This window comes from Bactrocera tryoni, chromosome 3 (genome assembly GCF_016617805.1).
Source record: "Bactrocera tryoni isolate S06 chromosome 3, CSIRO_BtryS06_freeze2, whole genome shotgun sequence".
NCBI lineage: Eukaryota > Metazoa > Arthropoda > Insecta > Diptera > Tephritidae > Bactrocera > Bactrocera tryoni.
The window spans coordinates 68,691,730-68,719,571 of NC_052501.1; the positions used below are offsets into that span (position 1 = coordinate 68,691,730).

General features: G+C 38.8%; 4 protein-coding genes across 9 annotated transcripts; 3 read left to right on the top strand and 1 right to left on the bottom strand.

The window, feature by feature from the left end:
- The first annotated feature begins 9,537 nt into the window (after positions 1–9,537).
- LOC120772999 (leucine-rich repeat protein SHOC-2) lies at positions 9,538–21,842 on the top strand. Of its 6 annotated transcripts, none has more exons than XM_040101912.1 (7): positions 9,538–10,039; positions 12,753–13,693; positions 13,771–14,017; positions 20,713–20,895; positions 20,989–21,136; positions 21,221–21,532; positions 21,600–21,842. In XM_040101912.1, exons 2-7 carry the CDS (start codon positions 13,610–13,612, stop codon positions 21,721–21,723), a joined length of 1,098 nt encoding a protein of 365 aa, XP_039957846.1. In that variant the 5' UTR covers positions 9,538–10,039; positions 12,753–13,609; the 3' UTR covers positions 21,724–21,842. The 6 variants fall into 6 exon arrangements, with proteins under 6 accessions (XP_039957846.1, XP_039957847.1, XP_039957848.1 ...); XM_040101913.1 differs by having other exon boundaries at positions 12,842–13,693; XM_040101914.1 differs by having other exon boundaries at positions 12,973–13,693.
- Positions 16,625–18,377, top strand: LOC120772998 (fructose-bisphosphate aldolase-like). The gene is made up of 2 exons (XM_040101909.1): positions 16,625–17,565; positions 17,636–18,377. Exons 1-2 carry the CDS (start codon positions 16,767–16,769, stop codon positions 18,208–18,210), a joined length of 1,374 nt encoding a protein of 457 aa, XP_039957843.1. The 5' UTR covers positions 16,625–16,766; the 3' UTR covers positions 18,211–18,377.
- LOC120772996 (alpha-amylase 4N-like) lies at positions 18,444–20,690 on the bottom strand. Its single transcript, XM_040101907.1, has 3 exons — positions 19,968–20,690; positions 19,427–19,897; positions 18,444–19,365 (listed from the first exon to the last, which is right to left on the bottom strand). Exons 1-3 carry the CDS (start codon positions 20,157–20,159, stop codon positions 18,526–18,528), a joined length of 1,503 nt encoding a protein of 500 aa, XP_039957841.1. The 5' UTR covers positions 20,160–20,690; the 3' UTR covers positions 18,444–18,525.
- A 2,307-nt stretch (positions 21,843–24,149) lies between the features above and the next one.
- On the top strand, positions 24,150–26,002 carry LOC120772997 (alpha-amylase 4N-like). Its single transcript, XM_040101908.1, has 3 exons — positions 24,150–24,510; positions 24,580–25,050; positions 25,111–26,002. Exons 1-3 carry the CDS (start codon positions 24,319–24,321, stop codon positions 25,942–25,944), a joined length of 1,497 nt encoding a protein of 498 aa, XP_039957842.1. The 5' UTR covers positions 24,150–24,318; the 3' UTR covers positions 25,945–26,002.
- The last annotated feature ends 1,840 nt before the right edge of the window (positions 26,003–27,842 follow it).

Sequence of the window (27,842 nt, forward strand, 5' to 3'; positions counted from 1 at the left end):
TGTATCATTTTCAAGTTGTTACTCAACCCAATTCACGAACATACGATGATTCTGGCGGTCAATGGGCTTCATGTTTGTTCGAGGAAGGATGTAGGCCAAGATATTTTCGTAAAATTTGCCACAACGACATCACAGTAATGGCCAATGCTTGAAAACGACGTGTGAGAGACTGATTTGGGTTTTTCTCAATTGAAGCACTATCGCCAGAAATATTCTCGACACTCCGGGTACTTCTTTATCTCGCTGGCACGGGAACATTTTATACTGGGCCTGTGGATTCAAAATTTTTCATTAGATGCTCAATTGTTAATCTGACAGCACGATTATGGCGACCATAAATTGGACGTAGCGCTCTTAAAGTTGAGGCCACTGACTCCGAATTTCGATAGAAAATTTTAAAATTTCGACTCCTTGTTGGAACGTATATCTTTCCGTCGTGAAATGGCAAACCTTACTGAATGGAAATGTCAAAAGATCAGGAAAAAATATGGCATCGTTTGTTGTCCCAATCGGTCTAATCTTGTTGCGTCCCTATTGAAAAAAACCCGTTATTTAGGTATTTTTTAAGTCTAATGTTGCAATTTATCTCATCTTCATCATGATGGTTTAACTCAAAAAGAACATCGATAAACTAAATTCGATTTTTGACGACGAAGCTCCTTCAAGGACCAGTGATTATCGATGGTATGATTCAATTCAATTCAATCAACGAATTTCATGAAGTTCGCCTAAAATCAGTTGTCGTTCCGGAAACTGTTGATGCTGTGCCAAAACTGATATTGCAAAATCATCATGTGACCTACAGGGGGAGAGTGGCAACTATTGGCATTAGTGGGACCAGCGTGCATTGCATGATCGTTTGATTGTAAACAAAAATCTACACATTGGATTCCAAATAATTTGTGAACCGCTCAAAACATGGCTCGATTGGTCGAGAGAAATATGGAAAAAGTACGATATCAGTGCTTCAGACTTCACCACGATAAACTAGGTGCTCACACATCAACTGAAACAACTGCATTTTTGAGCAAACAAAATATTGATTTGGTGAGCTGGCGATTTTGGAGAGGTCAATGTTTTTCGACTATTGAAGCGGCAGTTGACGCATTCAGTACGTTAATTTTGGTGATAACTCAAAGGTGCTTAGATAATTGGTTCAAACGCCTGCAAGAGTATAAAGATCTTAATGAATAATACTTCTAAAGACAATAAAAAGATTTTCAATGATAAATATTTGTTTTAGTTCTCTAATACCGAAATATAAAAGGCAAGCTTCATATAGTTTTCAGACGACGTATTTAACCAGCTGGGTATTTAAAGAGATTAAGATTTATTTTTAACATCTCTTTACGCCGATTAGGCACCCTCTACGCCTCAACATACAAACAAAGGCACACATTATAATATGTAAATGAATAAAATCAATAAAGCAAACAAACATTTTTGCCAAATATTCCCGCTTGCCTCTTCCCGCTTGCCTTTTCCCTCTTTCTCATCTGCCTACTCAGTTATCAGTTCTCTTGAATTCATGTTTGTGTTTATTTGTATTTCACTTAGGTCCAGTTTCTAGATCAACATAGTGTAATTGATTGTGAGTCACAATAACATCTGAAACGGTTTATATAAATAGCTTCACCCATATTCTTCGCAATCATAAACGCATCTCCAACGCAGTCGAGAGTGAGTCCAACGTGTGAGATTTAGCAGAGTTCTAAGCAGTGAAATGAAGTTTCTTTTGGCAATTTTTGTGTGTTTCGCCGTGGTGCTTCAGCACGCGCACTCATCGCCCATTATAGCAGTCGGTGGAGTTGGTGGTGTTGGCGTTGGTTTCGGCGTCGGCGTTGGAGTACCAGTTGCGCGTTCGACGCCAATCTATTATGGCTCGCCGTACTCCTATCGCCGCTATCCAGGTCCCTATGGCTACTACGGCGGCTTCAATGGCTATCGCGCTTATAAATATTTTTGAGAGCTGACTAAAGTAAGCAACGTTTGAAATGGTGGAAAGTGAAGTTCCTGCTAGTTATTTATGGTTCATAGTGTCTTCTTTATGGTTCATAGTGTCTAAGTAGTATTTAAGTTTGTGAGATTCAGTTAAAAGTTTTGTTGAAAAGATTCTTGTACCTGTAACGATGCTCATAGTAGCAGAAATGTTGAGCTCGAGCAGCTACACGATATATTAATAATAAATAAAATGCATTTTAAAAATTATGAGTGAGTTTTTGGAGCGATATTTGCTAGATTGTTGCACAATTCGACGTCTCTTTCATAAGCCAACGCCTTGTCACCAATATTGATGCCTTTGATGAATATTGGGTCCTCAGCTACGTTGTCAAGCATCACTTTTGTGATCTTTACTCGACGTCGACCTTGCAAAAGATTCAAATATTCGATTACGAGTCTAGTAGTGAAACGTTTCATACCCAAAATATGAACCAAAGTGTTTTAAGCTGATCCTCTGCTATCTCGCTGATTCAAAAACGACAATTTTAAAACTGAGGTGGACGACTCGCATTAGGCCAGTTTTTGCTGGCTAAATGGTCTTCACTAATTGTTTTCTGTCATTAGAAACAAAAAATTTTCAATAACCGGTTCAATATTTTCTTTTTCATAGTAAAAATCACCAAGAAAACCGTTCACGTTGTAAATAAATAGCTGTCGAACCCACATTCGATTGAAAAGTCCCCGGTCTTACCCCATTAAAACTCATTGTTTGCAAATTTCGTTGGTTTATTCAAGAAAGTTCACTTCAGTGTATCGACTCTCCAACTTTTCGACACCATTTTTGTGTTACGATGTGTACCTTTGCCTCAAAATAACCCTTAGTTTCGGCGATCACCTCTTCATTCGTCAAAAATTTCTTCTCAACGAGCATTCGTTTGAGATCTGAGAATGGGAAATAGTCGCTGAGGGCCAGATCTGGAGCATAAGGTGGAAGTGGAATCAATACGAAACCCAATTCATTAATTTTTGTCAACGTTTTCACTAACTTGTGACACGGTGCATTGTTTTGTTGAAACCGCACTTTCTTCTTCTTAAAATGCTTCCGTTTTTCGGCGTTTTCGTTCTACAAATGATCCAATAACGCTGTAGAATAGTTCCTGTTGATGGTTCTTCCTTTCTCAAGGTAGTCAGTAAAAATTATTCCATGCGCACTCCAAAATACAGATACCATAACCTTGCCAGTCGACTGTTGCGTTTTTTCACGGTTTGCAGCGGGTTCATCCTGTTCAGTCCACTCGGATGACTGTCGATTGGTCCTCGGAATGTAATGATGAATCCATGCTTCGTTCCTTGTCACATATCGACGCAAAAACTCTGGTTTATTACGCTTGAACATCTCCAAACACTGGTTCGAATCTTCAACTCGTCGTTGATTTTGGACAAAAGTGAGCTTGCGCGTCACCCACTTTGCACAGAGGTTTTTAATACTCAAATATTCGCGAATGGTATGATCTCTACGATCACCTGATATATTTAGAGTGCCTGCTATATCGAACAACTTCACTTTACGGTCATCCAAAATTTTTTGTGAACTTTTTTGACGTCTTCGTCGGTAACAACCTCTTTGCGCCTCCACTGCGTTCACCGTCTTCGGTACTCATTTCACCATGTCTAAACTTAGCATACCGATCCTTGATGGCTATTGTTCCTGGGGCAGTGTTCGGTAACTCGTTATCAAGAAAAAGTTTTTGCTTCAACTGTATTTTTTCCCTTCAAAAACTGGTATTTTATAACATAAACACACGAAATTCATTTTTTTCGATTTTTAATTTCAATTTCTTCACAATAACAGAGGTAGCTTCACTCAAATTAATATATGTAATTCACAAACTAAAGATCATACAAGTGTCAAATTTACGGACGTGTCTTTTGAAGGTTATGGCTAACTAAAAATCATATGGATTTAATACTAGTGGAGCCATCTATGTGTCAAGGAACTTTTCAATTTATCAAACTTCACACGAAAATAAAAAAAAGTCCAAAATATTTATCGATTCGTTTTGCAACCACTTGAAATGGAACAGAGGTCAAATTTGATCATATGACATAATGATCAGAGCTAGCGACGAACTGATGGTATAAACGGAAATCAGTTGGAGTTTTCAAGTTGCTAGTTTTGTACTCATCTCAGTTATTTCGTGTCGATTGAAACAAAATACAACCTTTTCTTCAACTTTACTGATTTTCACAACAAATTAGTTCACTTTTGTTTCTTCCACGGCGTATAGAATTGATGGTTTTGGGATGATTTTCGCGAGAGCCCGTTTAGCTAAAATCACAAACTTTTGCAGCTACTCACAATTTTGTATTCTATTTGTTCTTGTGATTTCACATTTTGCGGCCAAACTCCGAAAAATCACCGTCAACGTGCTGCTTTCACCGCCAACCAATGTCAGCAGTTTTGTTTATAGCATTCGTTAGCATCATCGGCTTTACAGTTAATAAACTAATACCACACGAAATGTAAATATGAATATAGCTAAGCATATTTGAGCAACAATAGCAACAACAAGCGTTTAATATTATATTTTAATATCTGTTTTCCTAAGCGTATTAAGCTTAAAATCGCTATAAAATGCTGCAATCATTGGATTCGGGTATTATTAATTACTTAGCGTAGGCTGAGCGCGCATTTCGAGAATTTTCACGCAATCTAAAGTATACTCAAATTGAACCAAGTGAAAAATGAAGTCAATCTCTGCGCTTGTCGTCTGTCTCCTATTGGCCTTCGCCGGAATGTCAGCATCGATGCCGTCAGTGTTCGTGGAGTACATTGCCATACCAGCACCACCACCGATACCTTATCATCATCACGGGCATCATCATCATCATCATCACCACGGACATCATTTTGGCGGTTATGGAGGTGGTTTTGGCGGTTATTGGGGCGGTTATGGCGGCTACTATGGCGGGTATCATGGATAAGTGCTAGATGTGAATCGTTGTGTGAAAATTTGAATAAAAAATTTTGGAAGACGGAAAACAAAAGTTGAAAGTTGTATTACTGTGATCTTTCTAATTTAGTTAATGGAATATAAATTTGTATATGTTTGGTATTTTAAAAATATTTCCCAAATATACTCTTTTACTCACTAAATTTAATTTTTCCTCATAAACAATGATGAAGCTCTGGGCCTGCAAGGAAAGATCGATAAAAGAAATTCGAATTAAGAAATTCGAATTATATTTACTGCAAAGTTTTTAGCTTGGAAGCGTTCAAAGTATAGTAGATGCTAACTGAAACATGCAAAAAATTCGGTATCCTTAGGTAAGCCTCGACTTTTTTGTGCTTACTTGGCTGAGTATTATTTGAGCACGCCTTAAATATGGACAACAGCTGCGATCAAATATAATATGTAATACTCGTATATATATATAAACATAAACCAGGCAGCTGATAATGGAATATATGTAGGTTCTAGTTCTGATACTGATATACGGACATTTTTGGTTTCCACGACTCCATGCCGCCAATTTTGATGCCACAGATCCACTACGAAAGACCAATCGAAATCAAGTCAAACTATAAAATAATAGAAATCGTCGAGATCGCTCGTAATTTAGGCATTGTTTAACTGGACGGAGCTTAAAATAGTGCAAGAAGCCATTTGGAACCATTTATACAAGGTGGGTTCCAAAGTAAACAGGACTTTTTGAACCTAGCGCCCCATGACATTTCATTGATTGGAAGAGAAGTTATTACGTTTTAAGTCTCAGTATATTTGTGTTATCGATACGAAAATGAGCTTTGAGCAAAGAGCCAAGATTAAATTTTGTTTTAAAATTAGTAAAACTTTTACCGAAACGTTTCAATTGATGAAACAAGTTTATGGCGATGATTGCCTATCCCGTAGTAGAGTGCACGAGTGGTTTCTTCGTTTTCAAAGTGGTTATGAGGACACAAAGGACGATCAATATGTGGGTCAATCAAAATCCGTGATCACCGGAAACTCCATCGAAACTCTGCGTGAATTCATCAAAAATCAGCCGAAATTTGTTTGTTCCGCACAAATTGACTGACGACCAAAAATTGCTCAGTATCCAACATTTGAAGGACGCTTGTGACCGATTATTTGACCAAAATTCACATTTTAACCATTAACCACTCCCCGCATTCACCTGATATGGCACCATGCGACTTCTTCCTTTTCGGAAAAATGCATTTGCCTATGAAAGGAAAGCGTTATGCAGACGTAGAGGCCATTCTAAAAGCTTGCACCAGCATACTGGCGGCCATACCGGCCAACGAGCTAAAACACTCGTTCGACAAGCTTTTGGAACGTGCAGAAAGCTGTATCGAAGCAGAAGGAGGCTATTTTGATTAAAATAAATTGATTTTGCCGAAAAAAGCATTTGTTCTGTTTCTTTTTTTTAAAGTCCTGTTTACTTTGGAACACACCTTGTATAAGGCTGGATACAAGAATAACCACCGAATATGGGTGACAAGCGAGTTAACGCATAAAAACCTCATGGACCGAATTTCATTCTGTGAATCAGAGCTGAATTCCAACAAAATTGATCCATTTTTAAATCGGATGGTTACTGGTGACGAAAAATTGGTCACTTACGATAACGTCAAGCAAAGACGGTCGTGATCGTATTGCAGTGAATCTGCGCAAACGGTGATCAATCCGAGATTAAAGGAAAGGTTTGCTATCAGTTTGCTGGAATTGGCAAAGAACTCTATGACCGAACTCTTAATACCAATCTGCACTGTCCACAATCGGACGGTCGAATGGAAACAATCACCCAAAAGCGGCCAAATTTAGCACATAGAAGAGGAACTGTGCTCCAACAGAACAACGCCAGGCTAAACACATTGATAGTGACAAGCCAGATACTTCGGGAGCTTGGTAGTGAAGTTATTTTACATTCACCTAATAATCCGAACCTGGCACCAAACCTTGCTACCGGTTCTTTTGGTTTGGTGGCCAGCGTTAAAGACAAAAGAATGGGTTGTCAAAAAAGTGTTGCGGTATTTTTATTGATTTTTTTTTTATTGAAATTGAAATGAATTTTTGATGACTCATGCCCAGCTCTTGACCGATGCTACGGCTGCTACTATGCCGGTCTTTTTCGACCAATTCAGCGATTTTAGCGCAATTTTCGACGACAGGTCTTCCGGAGCGTGGCGCATCTTCGACCACCTCTACACCAGAACGAAAACGTTAAAACCATCGTTGTGTGGTGGAAATGGAAATTGTATCGGGTCCATTAACTGCACAAATTTTATTGGCGGCTTGAGATGCATTTTTGCCTTTATCGTAGTAGTACTGTAAAATATGCCCTATTTTCTCTTTATTTTGCTCCCTGTTTGCGACGCTATAACTCATGAACGACTTAAAAGAAACGACAATCAATCAAACACGTGTTAGCGCGTAAAATGAGCTTTCCACAAAGGTATAGCATGACCCGATGCGACGAATAAAACTAGAACTACGCGCTTTCAGGGCCAACTAGCGAAAACACCGCAAGACTTTTTTGACAACCTATTATATTATCTGGAAATTAAATGGAATAGAAAGAGCCAATACATCCTAAACAAGGGTTACGGGGCTATTAATTCATGTCCGACTGAGGCGCTCAATATGCTTCTGCATCAACTGTCCAAAGACGACGCCAACCTGAACCAGCTAAATATAAGTAAATCAGACTATATTCTCCCAAAGGTTAGATTTTTTAGTAGTCACTTTTGGGTGAGACGTGAATTGAAAATAGGCTTAGTAGAGTAGGAGTATTGCGCGTCCAACTATAACGGCAGGTCCAAAATGTACTGCGGAGTAGAGACCTGTGCATACTCCAATGATGTTAACATCTCTCTTCCTATCCGTCTTCCGAGCTAAAGTACTATGTACAGAGAAAACCTGAGGAGTTCGACTAAATAACTAAGGAAGGATACAAAAAGCAACCATATACACGGATTTTCAGGCTCCATTGCTGACCTTGTCGAAGCCACAGATTAATTCTAGCGTAGTCAACAATTGCAGAAAGGTTTTAAACTCACCGACTGGTCAATTTTAAATGCCTTGCATTTGGATTCCCGGTCGCAGGAACATTTTCGACAACGAGAAGGCATACGAGTTCGCAAAGCTAGGCGCAACGGGCTTAGTACCATGCCATTAGTTTTATACGCATTTTGAACAAATAACTCAGAGCAGTTGGAGCTCAATAACAAATTGCAAGAAAACAAAGCAGTTAAGGCCCAAATATGACAGAAATAGAACTAGGGACCTACTGGTTATGTCCAGAAATGGTATATACAGTCTTACAGCTACTGTAACGGAGAAACTTTTTGAAAAGTTTGCCTTAACTGGAAGCTAAAAGAGGATACGGAAACAGTTTTCCCATACTTCAAAGAAGGTCCGACGTTTTCTAGCCAAATTTTGTTCAGCGATGAGACAAAATTGCCGCATTTGGAAGGGACAGCAACATGAAGAGATTCAAGAGCTGCCATTTCAACCAGAAAAAACAAGGGTTTAATGTGGTTTGTCGACCGGTGGAATCATCGGTCCATATTTCTTCAAAAATGATGCCGGTAAGAACGTTACCGTCATTGGCGACCGTTATCGCGCCATGATAACTGACTATTTGATGCCTGAAATTGAAGCTTGTGACTTCGGCGACATTTGGTTTCAACAAGACGGAGTCACTTCCTACATAGCGCATCCATCAATAGATTTATTGAGAGAACACTTCGGTGAGCAGATAATTTCACGTTTTGAGCCGGTCGATAGACAACCAAGATAGTGTGATATTAACCGTTAGACTTTTTCCTGTGGGGAATATGTAAAGTCTAAAGTCAAAGTGGACAATCACGCTTCGATTCAGGCCCTGGAGCGTGTCATCGTCAGTTACCAGTCAAATTGCTCGACCGAGTCAACGAAAATTGGACTCAACGGTCTCAGAAGGTGACAAGCATTTTAAAGAGTAAATATTCAAAAAATAAATACCAAAGAATGTTCTTTCGAATAATAATAAATATTTCATACTAAATTTGAAATTTCTATATTTTTTCGTTAAAACAGTAGGGAACCCCGAAATGGATCACCCTTTAGGTATTCATTTTTTTTAATATCCATTTTAATATCCATTTTAATGCCCGCAACTGTACGCATATTCTATATTATTGTGCAGGCATACAGCTGATTTACACTCTCACTTTCAACTGAGATTGCACTAAATCCAACAAGCTTTCGAAAGCTCTACAAAAAGCTCACGAAGTGCATGGAAATGCAAATTCACGCCGCAGTCGACACTTTTCACAACAAATATGGCAACTGCTTACAACCAACAGGTTGCAAGTTGACCGTGAAAATGTGAGAGCCGAAGAGCTGCAGAATTTGGTGAATACTTATATGAGTGTATATATGTATACAAATATACACACAAAGCCCCCACTAAGTATAAAATCGATGCATTCGTACAAAAACAACAAAAAAAAGCAATTGCAGCCAAATTGCAATGTCAATGCCAACGACGAGCACGGCAGCGGCGCAACGCCTCTAATTCACCACACTCACTGCAGCTGACCAGCGCGTGTGAACGGTTCACTCAAATAGCGGTGGAATGCAAATGCTTTTTATATAAGTCCGAAAATTTAAATAAAAATATTTTTGACAAAAAAAATACGAAAATCGAGCTTAAAGCGTAAAAGGAGTTGATACATTAGTTTGGGTCTTTGCTGTATGTTCCACTGTATGCTGAGGCGTATGAGGAACATTTTCCGCTGCCGCAAAGTATGCAACGTGCTTTTATGTGCATACCGAGTGTGTCAAGGTCGCGTCAACGTACACGGTTTTTCTTTTTAGTTAGCGCCGCGCTTTTTTCGTGCATTTCTGCTTGTGACGTAAACCGCCGCCGCGTTGGTGGCATTGAAAATCTATGTTTACGGTTTCTTTGGATGTGCAGTAATTCGTAGTTTTAATATTTAAATGCAAAATACGAAAATGCCAAAATATTACAAGTGTGCCAAACAAAACAAACACAATAACAGAGAGTGACTGAACGAGTTTCCAAAATGATACAGTGTGTGCGAGAGGTAGAGCACATTCTTCTCAACAAAATTTTAGAGATCATTTTAATAATTTAATTTTTAATAATTTACTGATAATTTTTATTTTTAGCAAATTTCATTTTTTTTATAAAATTTTCAAATAAATAATTTTAAAATACATATTTACACGCATACATACATACGTGATAATTTGTTATTGCTAAGTTTAAGCCGAGCTTCTCTAACTTTTTGTAGGTTAAAGAATTGAAATAAATATTCAATATTCCTCAAAAGGGCTGCGCAAACTCTTCTAGCACATGTGATCCCTATACAGATGTACTTTAGGGTGCGCCAAAAACTAAACTACCGAAAATTAACGCATATACTGAGAAAAAACTATCCGCGCAAGGAAAAATTGTGTAAAATTTTATTTGTATGTGTGCATATGTATGTATGTGCATTAGGGTGCGCCAAAAACTGAGTTCTCGCATTTATGTGTCAAAATTAATATATTTTCAGAAAAAAATGTGCCTGCAAGAAAAATTTTTTTAAATTTTTTCCATTCAAATATGTATGTACATACTTTAGGGTGAGCCCAAAACTTACTTAATGAATTTATGTGTTAGAATTAAGCTATGCATGTACAGAGAAAAAATATCTCAATGAGAAAAAATTGTAGCAAATGTAACCTTTGTACAGAAAACAAATATTCCTGCAAGAAAAAATTGTAGAAAAATGTTATGTCTCTGTGTACATATGTATGTATGTACATTAGGGTGTTTTGACTCAATCCATATAATTTGTGGGTTAATATGCGCCTAAATATAGTGAAAACTATCCCTACAAAGAAAAGTTTTAAAAAATTATTTACATTAGGGTGTGCCAAAAACATCTTATCGAATTTATAGGTTAAAATTAACATATTTACAGAGAAATTTATCCCCGCAAGAACAATTTCTCGGAAAATGTATTCCTATATGCATAAATATCTATATTAGGGTGAGCCAAATACTAACCTAACCAATTTATGGGTTGAAATAAACCTATACCATACCATATACAGAATGAATTTCCTTACAAGGAAAAATTTTAGAAAACGCTATTCCTATATAAAAATATGTACATTAGGGTGTGCCAAAAACTAATCTAACGAACTTATGTGATAAAATTAACATATATACAGAAAAAATATCCTTGCAAGGAAAAATGTTAGAAAATTTTATTCACTCATACATATATGTATGTAAGTATGTACATTAGGGTGTGCCAAAAATTAACCAAACCTATACAGAAAAAAATATACCTCTAGTGAAATATTTTAGAAAATGATATACATAAATTAAAAAATTGATGCTAAACAGTTAAAAATTAACTTATTTTTAATGAAAACGTAGTTTTCACTTGGTATCAATACCAGTGGGAAACTTTGAATGCTCGCCGACAGCTTTAAAATCAAGGTAGGTAGGATTTTACCTTGCAGCGATTTTTTTCTATATACCTAGGTTCATTTTAAACTACGAATTCGATGGATTTGTTCATGACTCACCAAAGTATATTTAAATAACTCAGAAAACTACCGAAAAAAAAGTTAAAAAGAATGCGCAAAAAACCTTTTGAAAAACCCGCGGAAGGCAACTAATATGTGAGCTTAGTTTCTGGGCAGTTCAAAGTGTACTAATGAAGTTCGGTTTCTAAAAAAACGATTCTTTTACACACGGCTCAAGCAGCTCACGACTTCCGGTCTATCCTCTTGGTAGCCAAAAAACATCCGTTTGAAGGCGAGCTAAAGTGGTAAGGCGAAACATCCTACTCAGGGTTGTTCGACGGGTTTGAGACCTGCCTAACCTTGTCAGATATTAAAACAAAAGTTGTGTGGTGCCAAATCTGTAGTATACGCTGAAATAAATGGAATGGAATGGAATGGAATGGAATGGAATGGAATTAGACTAATTCGATCAATTTGACCACGGAGGCGGCGGAGTAGCGAACAAACTTGTTGTCATAGTGGAAGACCAATCTTTTCTTCGCCAATTTGAACCAGTTTTTCGTCAATTCAGCTTCGGCGCTTCAATAATTTGACATTGCAGAGCCTTGTAACCCAATTCTGAGTAGTCAATATAGATTACTATACATCTTGTAAATCTCAGAAACCTGTGGCCGTCATATATTTGGTCGACATGACAGCCTTTCTCTTCTTCGCAGCAAGTTCACCGGCGAGAGCAACTCTTTAGAAGGCTATAACTTAAAAACTATTTGAGATATTGATTGGAGGTTTTAGTATGTATTTTTTAAAGGTATGAGCTATCCGAATATATATACAATTTTATTGAAGTAACTTTATTTTATAAAAGCTTTAGGACCCAAAAACAATTATGTTCGAAATTTCGAGAATATTTTTGGTATGTAAATTTCTCGTAAAGGTTAACAACAATTCTGAAGCGGCGTAAAATTTGTTTGTTAAATTCAAATCACTCTCTCAAAACTCCATTATTATTGCTATAACAAAAGCACCCCAATTTTGTGAGCATACTTTTTGTACGCACTGTAGTTTTCATACGGTTTTCCACTTTTCTAAACAAACAGCTTTCGAATCCAGAAGCTGTCACTAACACAAATATATTTCATTATTATTTTATTATGTGTGTTGCTCATTTCATTTTGAAAATTTGTCGCATGTTTTTTTAATTATTTTTCTGCGTTTCTTTTTCGAACGCTTTCTGTTTATTTGCGTGAGATTTTTTATACAAAATTCACACAGTGAGATTGCAAAGCAAATTTCTTTTCGTTCGACGTACTTGAACTAATATAAAAAAATTGTTGTCCGTGTGCCAAAATAATATTTATTAGAATAAAAATAGTCTCTTCGCGCAATAAATAGATTTTGCAAAATAAAATATTTAGAAGAGACAAAAAGCAAAGAAATCAATTACTCTAAACAAAATAGCAATTTTAACAAAAAAATTATTTGTGTTTATTAGAACCGCTCCGAGGAGAGCCCTGCCTCTGGCGTTTGGTTCCAACGTTAGATTGTGTATTTTCAGTGAACCGTCATCGCATTTTAGTCTTCGTGTAGCTTTCATGTTCGATTAACATGCACATATTTCGCACGTGAAGACCTGCATTCCCTGTTTAAGTGCCGCAGTGTTGCAAGAACCACCAAATTGATCATTCGGCGCCGCATAAATTAGATTTTATATTTCGGATCTCTTTGCCGCACTCGTGTTTCGTTAAGACGTCTACGGATACTGTTTCGGCTACGTTTTTTAGCACCGTTTTTTTATTGTTCTGCTGCTTCTGGTAGTATCGGTAGTCCGCACGAAGCTCAAGCTGTGATATAATTTAACAAAATTGAAGAAAGCGAAGTTTTTAGTGCAAAAATTAATTAACAAAATTTTAGTGTTGTGCAAATTTCATAATCAGCTGACGCTAGTGAATACAAATAGTGATTTTGAGCGCACCAGCAAACCCACAGCAAACCCCATTAGCCAACGCCAGCAAAGTGTTACTACTTAACGGTTTTGCAACTTGCACACGTTGCCCTTCAGTGGCCATAACAGTACGAAAATTGCTCAAGAAAAGGCGCGTCTGCCCTTTCCGATACCACGGTACACCACCATGAATAAGACAACACTCCACTGGAGTTATCTGAACTTCAAGGATGTGCCAATGGATCTCTACCTCTATGAAGACCTCGAAGAAGTAAGCCCAATACCTTAGACGTTTGAAGCATTTGTGTAAAGATTTTCTTTAAACCAACTCAATGCATATTATTAAAGGTGTACCTGAAGGAGAATTTCATCACCACAATTCCCAAATGGCTGCTAAATGTTACGACGCTAAAGTTCATCCACTTGGCTGGCAATAATTTGAGCGCGATTCCTGAGGAGATGTATCTGTTGGAAAATCTGGAGTTTCTCGACGTCTCAAACAATCAAATACGTGAACTTCCGAAGACTATTGGACTGATGGATCGCTTACAACGCCTAAATGTGAGTGGCAACGAGCTGACCGAGCTGCCCGCTGGTGAGTTCAATATTTAAGTAAGATTCAAACTGTGCACGAAGATTTGCGAGACTAAAGTAATATGATCTCAATATACTGCTTTGAGCAAAAAATAGTAAGACTTTGTTCATAATTTTAAAATTCGTGATTTATTCTTCCAAATCTATGTCGTCCCACTCAAAGTAATCCACCTTGGTCTCAATACAGTACAAATGTAATCCAATCCTCGAAACAGTTGTTAATGTCAATTTCCGGTATAGCCTTCAAAGCGCGCAGCGATTCAAGTTCATTTCACTCAAAACGAGGAGCTAAATCAGGCGAAATGTCGGCCCATAATTTCGGTCACTCTTTACGAATAGCTTCGCAACCAAGGCTTTGTTAACAGTTGGATGGTTGGAAGGAATTCGGAGTGCACCACAACTCGATGATCGAAGAAAACTATCCACATAACGTGACTTTTCGGCTTTGGCTCACTTTTGTCACGATATTCGACCGATTAATTGTCTGTTTCCGGATTACAAGCAGATACAAGACTCAGCGCCAGTAATAATACGTTCCATGACAAGAAAACTGTCAACATAACGTGTTTTTTCGGCTTCGGCTCACCTTTATCAAGATATTCGGCCGATTGATCATCTGTTTCCGCATCGTAAGCGTAGTTCCAAGACTCATCACCAGCAATAATACCTTTTATAACATCCTGGTAGTCCGAAAGCGCTATTTCACAAACGTTAACGGGACGCTGTTTCTCGAAAAAAGCGAGTATTTTTAGAACCAATCGTGCTTTCACTTTTCTTAGGGCCAAATGATCTTTCAAAATGGTTTTCACTGAAGTTCCAATATTTCAACAATACCAGTAAGACCTCTGACTATTAGTCACCGATTCTCAAACACCAGTTCCTTTGTTTTATTGCCGTGTTGATCATCAGTTGATGTTAGAGGCCGTCTTGGACGTGGTTCGTCTTCAACGCGTTCTCAACCCTCTTTGAATAATTTGTACCAATCAAAAGCACTTGTTCCCGACAAGGAAATATCACCGAAGACCTTTTCCAACATTCCGAACGTCTCGGCACCAGAAATTTAATTCCGCTCACAAAATTGAGTGGAACTTCTTTGTTGAGTAATCTCACTCATTGCCAAATGCACTTTATGTACTTCATAAAGGCAAGTATCGTAAATACTAAGGGTCTCTTTTAGCTCGACATATATACTTAACCCAGCAATGCTCCAACTTCTTTAACCTGCCTCAAAAATATATTTTCTAGAAGTCGAAGTAGGCCTCTACGGCGCTGAAATTTGAGAATGACTTTTTCAACTTTGATGGTGCTTTCCATGGCTCTGTCCAGCATATCTAGAACTCATCTTAAATATCTTGGAGCTGCGCAGGTCAGGAAACTAGATAAAGTATCAAAATTTGATAACAAGTCGCTTTTAAATTTTAAACTGATCCTTGATCTGGCATTACTTAAGATCAGTAGGTATGGCGTACATATCCTAACCTAACCTAATCAAATTTGAAAACAGAAGTTGTATGGTGCCAAGTCTGAAGTATGCGATGGAATGGTTAGAAATTCATAAACTAATTCGATCAATTTAACCATGGAGGCGGCGGAGTAGTGAGCAAATATATTGTCATAGTGGAAAACCAATATTTTCTTCACCAATTTGCACCACTTTTTCTTCAATTTGGGCTCGTCTCCTCAATAATTTGACATAGCACAGCACTGCACCTCTTTTCTGCGTAGTCAATGTAGATCACAATTTATGAATCTCAGAAACCGGTGGTTATCATCTTTCCGGCTGACAAGACAGCCTTTCGCTTCTTCGGAGCAGGTTCACCGGGTGAGGTCTACTGTTTCTTAGTCGTATAATGGCAATAGTTGTCTGGAGTTGATAAACCACGCTACCACATATCGTTTTAAGCGAAGGTATGAACCATGATTTTAATGTTCTATCGATCGTCGACTTTTGTCACATGATAACCGCTTTCCCGAACAAGACGTATAGGGTTTATCCGGAAAGTAATAGGACTGAGTTGATCATATCAAACGTCTCTGCTCTAATGAACACTGCATTTTCGGCTTGCACCACACCACAGAAACACGTCGCGCGAAAATTTTCGTACTGACTCCCCAGGAGTTTGGAGACAACTGCAACTGCTCGGGGACAATTGACCAGCCACTCGTTCATTAGCTAGGAACGCCCTCTACCGAATATAGTCGAAATCAGTCCTATTACATTCCGGACACATCCTGTAGCTTTTCAAAAACCGTGGTATGATCACTCAACAATACGCTCACCAGAGTAGAATCACCGTACGAGAATGAAAGCTGTCTTTAATTTAGTTGCGCGATTTTCCTTCCAAAAATCAATCGAACCAACGACTATTTTTCCATTCTTTTAAATCCACGGTCACGCCGACTTCACCACACGATCTAAACAAAACTTTAAGTCCGATTCGGTGACACCTTCGTATAACATGCACTGTCTCGATGGAGCTTGTATAAGAATCCACATAACAAAGTTTTCACTATCCAAAAAACTCAATTATATGATCTAATAAGAATTCTACAATTATTTAAAGTCAGATTACTTTAGAATTCATGGAGAAACAAATACAAAATTTTTAAAAAGAAATTTCGAAAATAACAAAAACGCATTTGACAAAAAGCTTATTCTACATTTCGCAGTTTTCTCAAAATTCAAAAACAAAAAAACGTTTTCTTGCAAAATCACATCGATTTTACTGCAAAACTCCACTAAATCCACAATGTCCACATATTTTAATCATCCCTCGCGCAGCTTAATTGATGAACTACGTCATATCGCAGCGGAACTTATGAAACTCGGGCGTGGCTTAGTCGTCACGGACGAATCGCCATCACAATTAGAGCGATTAATGGAAATGTTTGGTATAAATTCTTCGAAAGAGATGCGCATCCAGTACCGAAGCCTATTATTCTCAGTTAAGGAATCACTTGACGAATACGTCTCTGGTGTTGCCGTGCACCCGGAGGTATTGGATCAAACCACACCTAACGGTTGCGCGCTACACTGTCAGCTGCGACGCAAGAATGTATTGGTTGGAGTCACCGTCGATAAGGGGCTTGTGCCATTGTTAACTACCTACGGAGAGTACACCACGCAAGGTCTGGACGGTTTGGCTGCACGATGTGCCGAATATAAGGATTGCGGTTGCGATTTCACCATGTGGCGCGCACAGTTCAACATAGGCGAGTATTCACCTTCATACCAGGCTATAATGGATAATGCCAATAACCTGGCAAAGTTTGCGGCCATCTCACAATCGAAACGTATGCTGCCGATCTTGGAGGTAGATGTAGTGCCATCGGATGACAATGATATGGAACGTGCTGAAAAAGTCGCCGAGACAATTTTAATATTCATTTTTAAATCACTTTGTGATCATCATGTCAACCTAGAAGGCACTATACTAAAATTCCCAGCCTTAAACGCGGGTACGAAGTGCGTGAAACGTTATTCGCCGGGTCAGATCTCAAAAACAACATTACGCTTACTGAGACATGTCGTGCCTGCTTCAGTCGGTGGTGAGTTTAAATAACTTTGAAGCATAAACATCTATCCTTGTTGCAATAAATATATGTTCTCGGTTTAAAGGTATCATTTTGCATGTGGATGGCAAGACGGAAGATAAGAGTCTTTGCCTGCTGAATGCCACAGTTATCGATCCAACGCCCAAACCGTGGCCCATAATATTCAGCTTCGATGGCATATTGCAGTCTTCGATTATGATGGCTTGGGCGGGTCAGTGCAAAAATATGCAAAAGGGTCAACAAGAGTTTCTCAAAATGCTGGATGCCTTTTCCAAAGCTGCTCAGGGCGCCTATGTACCCGGTTCGATGAAATCACTAGCCGATCAGTGTTACTGTAAAAGGGCTTTTAAAGCACTGAAAACGAAACCTGATCCGCTACCCGATGATTGTGTTAGATTTGATGAAATATGTCGACCGCCGATTGTTATGCCCATTGCGCCCACACCAGTTGCAACTGCGGAGTCGGCTGTAGTTGTCGCGATCACCGCAATTAAAACAGAGGATACGGTATTAGCTGCAACTGAGTTAGTCGAGGTCGATCCAACAGTTAAAGTAGAGGAAGCGAAATCGACCACGGAACCTGCACCACAGGACGCTCCAACAGAGCAAACCGAGAATCCACCACCAGATAGTCAGTAGAAGTGGATTATTAAAAGCGGATTTACGAACAGTTACCGATGCTTGGAAATGGATACCAAAAATTTCAAAATAAAACCGTTATTTTTCAATACTGAAACAAAGAATTTTAAATTTCTAATTCATAATTCTAAGGCTCTCAAATATGGAACAAATTGTACTAAATACTTGTATCAACTCTAAAGAAACAAGGAATATTCTTAAAATTAGAAATGTATAAAATATAAACCAAGAACTTTGATTTTCTTCAACGCATTTATTTAAACCCGGCAATATAGGTTATAACCATAATAACACCTAGTACGATCAGAGTTCCTTTCACAATTTGGATGCCACATGTATAGCCAAAGCTCCATCGTTCTCATTTTGACGAATTGAAATATTGGCACGACCATCGGAGCCCACCACAACCGATTTTCCTGTACATCTTGAACCCGACTTTTCGCCGGAGATGATGTCACAGTAGGTGCCCGCCGGCAGACAGGTCTGTAACGAGGTGTTTAAATCGTTATTTTGATTGTTGAATGCTACGAAGCCCCTATTGCCACGACAGAAGGCGATCTGATTACTGCCATTGTCCCACCAGTTCTGTACATTAGTGCCGGATACGATGTTTCTGAAGCCAACCATATTGTAAATTTGACGCCAACGATGTTCACATATCCAACCACCACTGCAGGAATTATCAGCATTGAATGTGGGACTGGCAATATTATTACCGTCGGTTGTTGGTGGACCTTGATCGGTGTTGTCGAATGCAAACGAAGACATGACACGTGGAATGCCAAATGGATGAGACAACATGAAAGCGCTGGCCATTTTGTATTGTTTCGCATTTTTGTAGGTGAGAATATCACTACCACCAGCACCATGTCCACGCTGATTATCGTGATTGTCCACAAAAACAAAAGCACTAGTCGAGGGAAGAAAGCCCCATGCAGTACCCCAATTGGTTAACCAACGAAGTTGGTCTCCACCTCTGAATACCTTGCCAATAGAGGCGGAATGAAGGAATTCGGTGACCACGCCCAAACCAGTGTATTCGTGTTTAGAGACTGCTTCGCCACCCAAATCAATGACCTCTTGGTAAATAAATGGACGAGAGCCAACAGCAAAACCGGGTTGAGTATTTAAGTTATTCAAACGGTTGTAGATATTCTGAAATAGTTAAAGTTTTGAAAATCTACGCATCTATTTTAGTATGAAATTGTATAAATACCTTTAAATCGGCTGGCCACATATGTTTGGCGGCATCAACTCGGAAACCAGCAACGCCCAAACTAATTAGTTTGTTGAGGAAGTCAAGAATACGATCTTGCACCCACGACTTACTTTGATCCAGATCTTTTAGGCCAACCAACTCACAGTTGCGTACTTGATTGCCATCATTGTAGTTGTTGATGGCACAGGTAGCATGAAAATCTGCGTTGGAGTAGGGAACCGCAGGATAACTCTTGCTTCCAGGGTTAGCTGTTGAGCCAGCAGTGCCGCGCGCATTTGCGCGATCGGCGGCCATATGGTTGAACACCGCATCCACATAGATGCGCACTCCGACGTTGTTACAACGTCTCACCATATTGGCAAACTGTTGCTCATTGCCTGAACGTGTGGTCAAGAGGTAGGAAATGGGTTGGTAACGTTCCCACCATGGACGATTCGGCACAACGATATTCTCATTTACCGGCGAGACCTGTAATTGGTGGTAGTGCGTTTAACATAGTCTTACAAAGAAGGTAACTAGTAAAAATCCCTCGACTTACTTGCACACCAGCATAACCCTTGGGGCCAAGAAAATTCTCACACTCTGTAGCTATATCGTTCCACTTCCACTCGAAGAGATGCACCATTGTTGTACGTCCCGATGCATAATTGGGATTGAATTGGGCGTTAGCTTGGTAGCTCGAGCCGAGAAGGAATAGAAACACACAGCAACTGATTTTGGTCACGATCATGCTTTGACCTTTGGTTTAGTAAACTACAAGCGTTAAGATTCTTTTAGACTTGAAAACTGAAAACCGACTGAAATATAACATAATTCTACAGCTTTTATATGAAATGCATGCTTATAAAAACAAAAGACACTTTTTATACGTACCTCTTTTGTCTCTTACACGAGACGGTATGCTATAAATAGCTCTGCTTGAGTGAGTGGCGGTATTACCGTGTGAGAACAAAGAGCGAAAGTATAATTTTTGTATGAGCGGCATATAAGTAATCGGTAATTCATTGGAGGTCTAACCACTCAAGATGCGAAGGCTTATTTCTTGACTCTGATAATTGATTATTAATATAAGGTAAGGATAAGTTTAGATGATGTCAAGTTATTTTGTTAAACCAATCAATATCACGCATTCTCTACATGAACAAATAGTCGGTGTAATAATGTTGTAGCTTTTGATGGAACCTAAACTTAAATCTAGTGGTAGACCATGTTCGTCTGTGAATTATTATTCACACATTATATTAGGACTTTTTTTTATACCCACTTTTCTTTTCACATTCCAGAAATTGGTGCGCTGAAACAACTCGAAGAGCTCAACATATCCAAGAATCATCTTCAACGACTGCCAATACAGCTAAGCGAATGTCAGCGTCTCAACGTGCTAAACCTCAGTGACAATGTCAACATCTGGCATATACCCGAGCGAATCTCCAACCTGCCATCACTACAATCGCTGTCAGCGGATCGTACGTAACTTTTATTCATAATTTGACTTATGCTGCTCCTATCACAGTCTTCGTTGCGCTACATTTTCTGCAACTTTCCTACTTTTCTAACAGGTTGTGCACTTTTTTACCTGCCAGTGGCACTTTCTAAGTTCGTAAATCATGTCCGCATATTTCACAACACATCCATTACTCATGTGCCCATGATCTATGAGAAGCCCTTCCAAACTTTCTATGACAATCGCGCGAAAGTAACACCCCCGTAAGTTCGTGTAACTAAAAACAATAATATAGGAATAAAAACAATAATTTACTTATATTGGTAACTCATTAATCGTATTTCCAGCGCTGTGACACACGACAGTTTCTTCTGGGTGCTGGAAAAGGAGACCAATACTAGACTACTACTGCCCTTCGGCACACGTCGCATCTTTTGTGTGCCCTCGCTAGACAATCAAGTCACACTTTACGACGACTGTTTAAAGGCAGTGCAGTACCTGAGTCGCTACATGCCATTGTGGGAGAATGTGGCGCTCAAGCAAATGCTACCGGAGAAGTTCATCTACAATCATATCGTAAATGGACCGACTGCCCGTTGTACGGTGCTGAATTGTTCCAATCCCTTGTACACCACCTACTATTTCATGGCTGTGAAGCGGTATGCGTGTATTGTGATTCTACTTTTCTTAAATATATTCTCTTTTCATTTCACTCTCTCTGCGTAGGCGTGGCAGCTCATCGAAACAAATTTTCACCTGTTACTTTTGTTCGAATCACTGTGCGAATTTGTGGCTGTTGGCGAATGGCAAGAAATACTATCAGCTGGACTGGGAAGTGTGTGAGGATTAATGTGTTCGCAGCGTTACTGCTCAAACCTTGTAAACTCCGATGTACATAAAATGGTCGAGAAATTATTATAGTTTAATTAGTAAACGGCTAAGAAAATAAATTTAAGTAGACGAAATCAATTTGTAGACAAAAATTTGCGTATTCATTTGAAGGATATGAATTTGGATTGTTTTTTTATATATTTTTCTCAGATTGCCATTAGTTAATATGGAGTTGGCCTAGCTCTCCAGAATCGCTGTTCTAAAATTATTCATTACGATTATAAAAGATCTGCCACACTCACATTGGTCTGTGATCGCGTTGGATCTCCATTAACACTTTGCATTCTAACACTGGACCAATGGACCTCGTGTGCGTTGAGCAGGCGCTGGTCGACGACGCGCTCTTGTGTGACTGCAAGATCATTTTGAATAACGCAGAAGATCTACTGAACTACTTGTCTTTAGCAAAGTTCATCTTGCCGCAATCGCAGGGCTTCTTACTTGACATTGTCCGAAAGCCATTCATGCAGTAAGTCTAAAAACCTTGACGAACGCAAGTTGCCTAAGTTGTATAGAGAAGGTTGAGGTGAAAACATTCAGTCACTTTATCCACATTTTACAGTCTTTGCAAGACTGAGTTCAAACATTTTGGCAGTCTTACCTTCGGCGCGCCAGGAGACATAGCAGAAACTGACTTAGTCGTCTCAATAAACTTGTGAAAGGCTTAGAGCGCTTTGTCGATGTGTAAGGGTCTTATGAACTGTTATATAGCAGTTTTACGTAACACAACGGACCGGCATTCTAAATTGTCCAAGTGAGCTTCTTGTTTGGATCGACCTCATAAGCTAAACCAACTTAAAGATCAATATATTTTTGCAAGGAAGATAGGACTAGCTTTCGAAATTGATAGAAATTTAGGTGGGATCCAAAGAATGGTGCTTGCTAGGTAAAATTATAAGTCATAATGCAAGTACCGTCTAATTACCGTAAAAACCGTTTAGAAAGTATATTAATTATCCCCAGAAATAACAAAACAATACGAGTATAATAACTGTTGCTCTACTTAGAGAGATCGTATAATAGAGATCGATAGAGATTGTTGCTCAACTCAAGTAGACCATGTAATAGAGATCGATAGAGATTAAGTTAAGCTTTTAGAAGATGTTGATCTAATGGCAGAGGGCAATATTATTTTTAACCATGTAAAGGGAAAACTATTGCCTGACATTACATTGACTGATTGCCGTGGGCGTTATGATGATACTAGCAAGATGAGCAGTCATTACAAGGAAGCTCAGAACCACCTTCTCAGTGATAACGCGCTTGAGACATCAAAGGATGTCAATCTCAAAAAACAATATAGAACTTTCCTAGCACAAGCCGCTCGCCATTTGTTGGTATCTCCAACACATTTCAAGAGAAGAGACGTGAGATGAGATAGCGCCAGCAATTGGCGCCAGATACAACTATTCCAACTGCAGATATTCGATAAATGCAAGAATTATGTTGTGCTTTTGTGGATTGCTTGGTAGTTAATAGTGCAAATCATCGTAAACTCCTTGTAAAGCAATACTATTCCACCGTCTCATGACTTAAAGCAGGCTTTCGATGAGAAGTGGTGGTTGTATAAATTTAATGCGCTGCTCCCAGTTTATTACTGCATATTATAGAGGAAACTGCTCTTAGTATAGCTTGAATGACAGCACACCAACATCAGAAATAAGACTTCATTGCTTCAGCAAGGTCCACCAACAACCGACAGTCAACTAACTTCGTGAAAACATATCCAATTTTAAAAGGAAGCAGCTCAACTTATAGCTTCGAAAATTGTGTGTGTTGTGGACAATCCCGCTTTTATTCAGACCTTGGAGCAAAACATCTCGCATGTCGAAATGCTCAAACGAGTCATAGAAAATTAGACTCAACGGTTGGACCCTCTGAGATGTAGCCACATCCAACATTTGAAAGCGATAATCCTCAAAAAATAAATGGCAAAAAATGTTCTTTGGAATGAAAATAAACCTTCTCCATTAAATTTCAAGTTTCTGTCATTTTTCTTTAAAAAAGTAGGGAACCTCGAAATGGATCACCCAATATTTCCGACTATTTTATTTTGTTGAAATCAAAGTTTATAATTATACCTACAGACCAATTTAATTCAAAAAAGCTCCTAATTGAAATTTACTCTCTTCCCTAATTTTCAATGCTTATACCAAATCATGGAATTTAAAGCTTTCAAGTTGTGTTGAAATTAAAAGCGCTTATCTCTTAGCACAATGGCTTTTGCATCAAACTTTCGATTTTATTATCATTTCAATATGAATTGTTGCCAAAAACACCACAAATCATAACCTGGCAAAAACGTTTTAAATTCATCGATATCACTAATCACAATCTTCCGCCAACCGAAGTGGCAAATTAATTAATTTATGAATGCATTGACAGATAAAGTACCACCAGCTGATTCGGAGTTATGTGCTTTATCATAACGAATTCGTACGAGTATATAAAGCGTGTCGAGTTATAGCGGCTTATTCAGTGTTGATTTTGCACCCTCCAAGTATACTGCAACCCGTTCTATTGCACAGCTTTAATTGAAATACAAATTCTAAACATGATCCTGACGAAAATCAGTTGCTGTGTGCTTCTGTTCCTACTCGGCTCGAACTACCAAGCTGACGCCCAATTCAATCCCAATTATGCATCGGGACGTACAACAATGGTGCATCTCTTCGAGTGGAAATGGGACGATATAGCTGCAGAGTGTGAGAATTTCCTTGGTCCCAAAGGTTATGCTGGTGTGCAAGTAAGTTGAGGAATTTTTACTAGTTACCATCTTTGTAAGACAATGTTAAACGCACTGTCACTATTACAGGTCTCGCCGGTAAATGAAAATGTAGTTGCGAATAATCGTCCATGGTGGGAACGTTACCAACCCATGTCTTACCTCTTGACCACTCGTTCAGGCAATGAGCAACAGTTTGCCAATATGGTGAGACGTTGTAACAACGTCGGAGTGCGCATCTATGTCGATGTGGTGTTCAACCATATGGCCGCCGATGGATCCAACATTCGCGGAACTGCTGGCTCAACAGCTAACCCTGGAAGCAAGACTTTCCCCGCAGTACCCTATTCCAGCACAGATTTCCATGCTACTTGTGCCATCAACAACTACAATGATGCCAATCAAGTACGCAACTGTGAGTTGGTTGGCCTAAAAGATCTGGATCAAAGTAACTCATGGGTGCAAGAACGCATTCTTGACTTCCTCAACAAACTAATTAGCTTGGGCGTTGCTGGTTTCCGAGTCGATGCTGCTAAACATATGTCACCGTCCGATCTAAAGGTAATTACAAAATATTATACTCAAATGCATGGACAGATTTTAAAAATTTAACTATCTCAGAATATCTACAACCGTTTGAATAACTTGAATACTGAACATGGTTTTGCTGGTGGTTCTCGTCCATTTATTTTCCAAGAGGTCATTGATTTGGGTGGCGAAGCAATCTCCAAATACGAATATACTGACTTAGGTGTGGTCACCGAATTCCTTCATTCGGCCTCTATTGGCAGGGTATTCAGAGGTGGAGACCAACTTCGTTGGTTAACCAATTGGGGTACTGCATGGGGCTTTCTTCCCTCGACTAGTGCTTTTGTTTTTGTGGACAATCACGATAATCAGCGTGGTCATGGTGCTGGTGGTAGTGATATTCTCACCTACAAAAATGCGAAACAATACAAAATGGCTAATGCCTTCATGTTGGCTTATCCATTTGGTATTTCTCGTATCATGTCTTCGTTTGCATTCGACGACACCGATCAAGGTCCACCAACAACCGACGGTAATAACATTGCCAGTCCTATATTCAATGCTGATAATTCCTGTAGCGGTGGTTGGGTATGTGAACATCGTTGGCGTCAAATTTACAACATGGTTGGCTTCAGAAACATCGTATCCAACACTAATGTACAGAACTGGTGGGACAATGGCAGTAACCAGATCGCCTTCTGTCGTGGCAATAGGGGCTTCGTAGCATTCAACAATGATAATTATGATTTAAACACCACGTTGCAGACCTGTCTGCCGGCGGGCACTTACTGCGACATCATCTCCGGCGAAAAGTCGGGTTCAACATGTACAGGAAAATCGGTTGTGGTGGGCTCCGATGGTCGTGCCAATATTTCAATTCGTCAAAATGAAGATGATGGTGTGTTGGCCTTACACGTTGAATTCTAATTATAAATGATCCTAAAGAACTGTTAAACAATAAATACTCGTATAAGCATTAGAGAAATGATTTTGTTTAAAAAATTAAGGAAATAATGCGAATGATGATTGACGGCACGGAAGCTCGAATTTCGTCTGTAGTATTGACAATAGCTATAAGTAAGTATTTCTAATAAGCAGATTACTCCATTTGTTAGTGTGATGTGTAAGAAATGGCGCCGTCTTGTTGAAACCAAATGTCGCCGAAATCACGAGCTTCGATTTCAGGCATCAAATAGTCGGTTATAAGGAGTGATAATTGCCGTCATTGACGGTTACGTTCTGACCGACATCTTTTTTGAAAAAATATGGACCGATGATTCCAACGGCCCACAAACCACATCAAAGCGTTTTTTCTGGTTGAAATGGCAGCTCTAGAATCTCTTCAGTTTGATCTTCGTCCCAAATGCGGCAATTTCGCTTGTTTACATACCCATTGAGCCAGAAATGAGCCTCATCGCTGAATAAAATTGGTTCGAAAACGACGGATCTTCTTGGAACTTTTCAAGAGCCTATAAGACGAAGCGATATCGCTTCGGAAGGCTGTATTTTGTTCTGCTTTCAATTTCAGATCTCGACGTAAAATGTGCCAAGTCGTTTCGTACGTCAGTCCAAGTTGCTATGAGCGTTGCCTAATGGATTCTCCCCAGTCTTCGTGTACTTTCTCAGCTATAGCTACTCTATTTTCTTCACTGCGTGCTGGACGTAGTCTATTCGGTCGAATATTATCCAATAATGAATAATGGGTCTCAAGATGGGTGATGGTGTTGCCAATAGTACGACGCTCAGTAGACTGATTATGTTATCCATCCACCGAAGCGCGCGAGACACATTCTTTGCAGAACTATAATTTTCGTAAAAAAGTTGAACGATTTGTAAACGTTGTTCAAGCGGAAATCTTTTCGTGATGAAATGTCATACAATACTGAACAAAAATAACATGACAGCTTGACGCGATTAACGGGATATCTGTCCTGTGACGGCTATACCTTTCGAGGCTGTAACTCAAAAGATATTTGAAACATTCATTTAAATTTTTAATTCATTAATTATAATTTCAGTATGTTACATTTGTAAAAAATTGGATTTTTCGAGATTTCACACTAGGTCTACACCTTATTACTATCTATTTCCAATGGGGTATGTATGACAGTTTTGCTGAAATCAGAGCAAGTTCTCATCATCGCTGTTTATGAACAGATATATATAAATATATAAGTATATATAACTCACTGCACATATTACTATATATGAATTCACATTCTACCATCTATGTACTCACTTACATATATGTACATACATACATACATACATATATATTGACATTATGTGCAGTCAGCAACTCAGTTGCGTCTGTTCGGTGACGAGGCAAGGCAGTGCGAGAGAAATTCGTGTTTTTAGTGTAATTAAACTACAACAAAGAACAATAAATACAAAATATTTAAATTAACAACAACAGTAACAACTATGTAGTGCAAATTGTAGCATGATACATATATATACATATGTACATACATATATACAATACGTGAAAATCTTTAATAGCTCTCATAAATCTAATTAGATGCTTTATAACGTAGATAAATATATATGTTTATATGTATGTATGTATCACCTGTTTTATGTGTATCTTCTTTTACCACACCGGACTCGCTTGATAGCGCAACGCTTTTGTCATAATTTATTACGTAGCAATATCTGGTTGATAACAAGGCGCACAAATCTGTTCGCTGGACAGCTACCGAGGCTTTTCAAGTCAGTTGATAAGCGATCGGTAGATGAAGTAAGGTGACGGCATGTTAATGAGGTTTGTAGGTGGTACAAAGGTACTTGTGCGTTTTGGCGGAAACCGATTCATTTCAAGAGCA

Coding starts and splice junctions, on each gene's coding strand:
- LOC120772998 (XM_040101909.1), top strand. CDS start 16,767: ATGTCCACATATTTTAATCATCCCTCGCGCAGCTTAATTGATGAACTA. Junction 17,566..17,635: donor CGTGCCTGCTTCAGTCGGTG/GTGAGTTTAAAT, acceptor CTCGGTTTAAAG/GTATCATTTTGCATGTGGAT.
- LOC120772999 (XM_040101912.1), top strand. CDS start 13,610: ATGAATAAGACAACACTCCACTGGAGTTATCTGAACTTCAAGGATGTG. Junction 20,896..20,988: donor ACAATCGCTGTCAGCGGATC/GTACGTAACTTT, acceptor CTTTTCTAACAG/GTTGTGCACTTTTTTACCTG. Junction 21,533..21,599: donor TATTTCATGGCTGTGAAGCG/GTATGCGTGTAT, acceptor CTCTCTGCGTAG/GCGTGGCAGCTCATCGAAAC.
- LOC120772997 (XM_040101908.1), top strand. CDS start 24,319: ATGATCCTGACGAAAATCAGTTGCTGTGTGCTTCTGTTCCTACTCGGC. Junction 24,511..24,579: donor AAGGTTATGCTGGTGTGCAA/GTAAGTTGAGGA, acceptor TCACTATTACAG/GTCTCGCCGGTAAATGAAAA. Junction 25,051..25,110: donor TGTCACCGTCCGATCTAAAG/GTAATTACAAAA, acceptor TAACTATCTCAG/AATATCTACAACCGTTTGAA.
- LOC120772996 (XM_040101907.1), bottom strand. CDS start 20,159: ATGATCGTGACCAAAATCAGTTGCTGTGTGTTTCTATTCCTTCTCGGC. Junction 19,898..19,967: donor AGGGTTATGCTGGTGTGCAA/GTAAGTCGAGGG, acceptor CACCAATTACAG/GTCTCGCCGGTAAATGAGAA. Junction 19,366..19,426: donor TGTGGCCAGCCGATTTAAAG/GTATTTATACAA, acceptor TAACTATTTCAG/AATATCTACAACCGTTTGAA.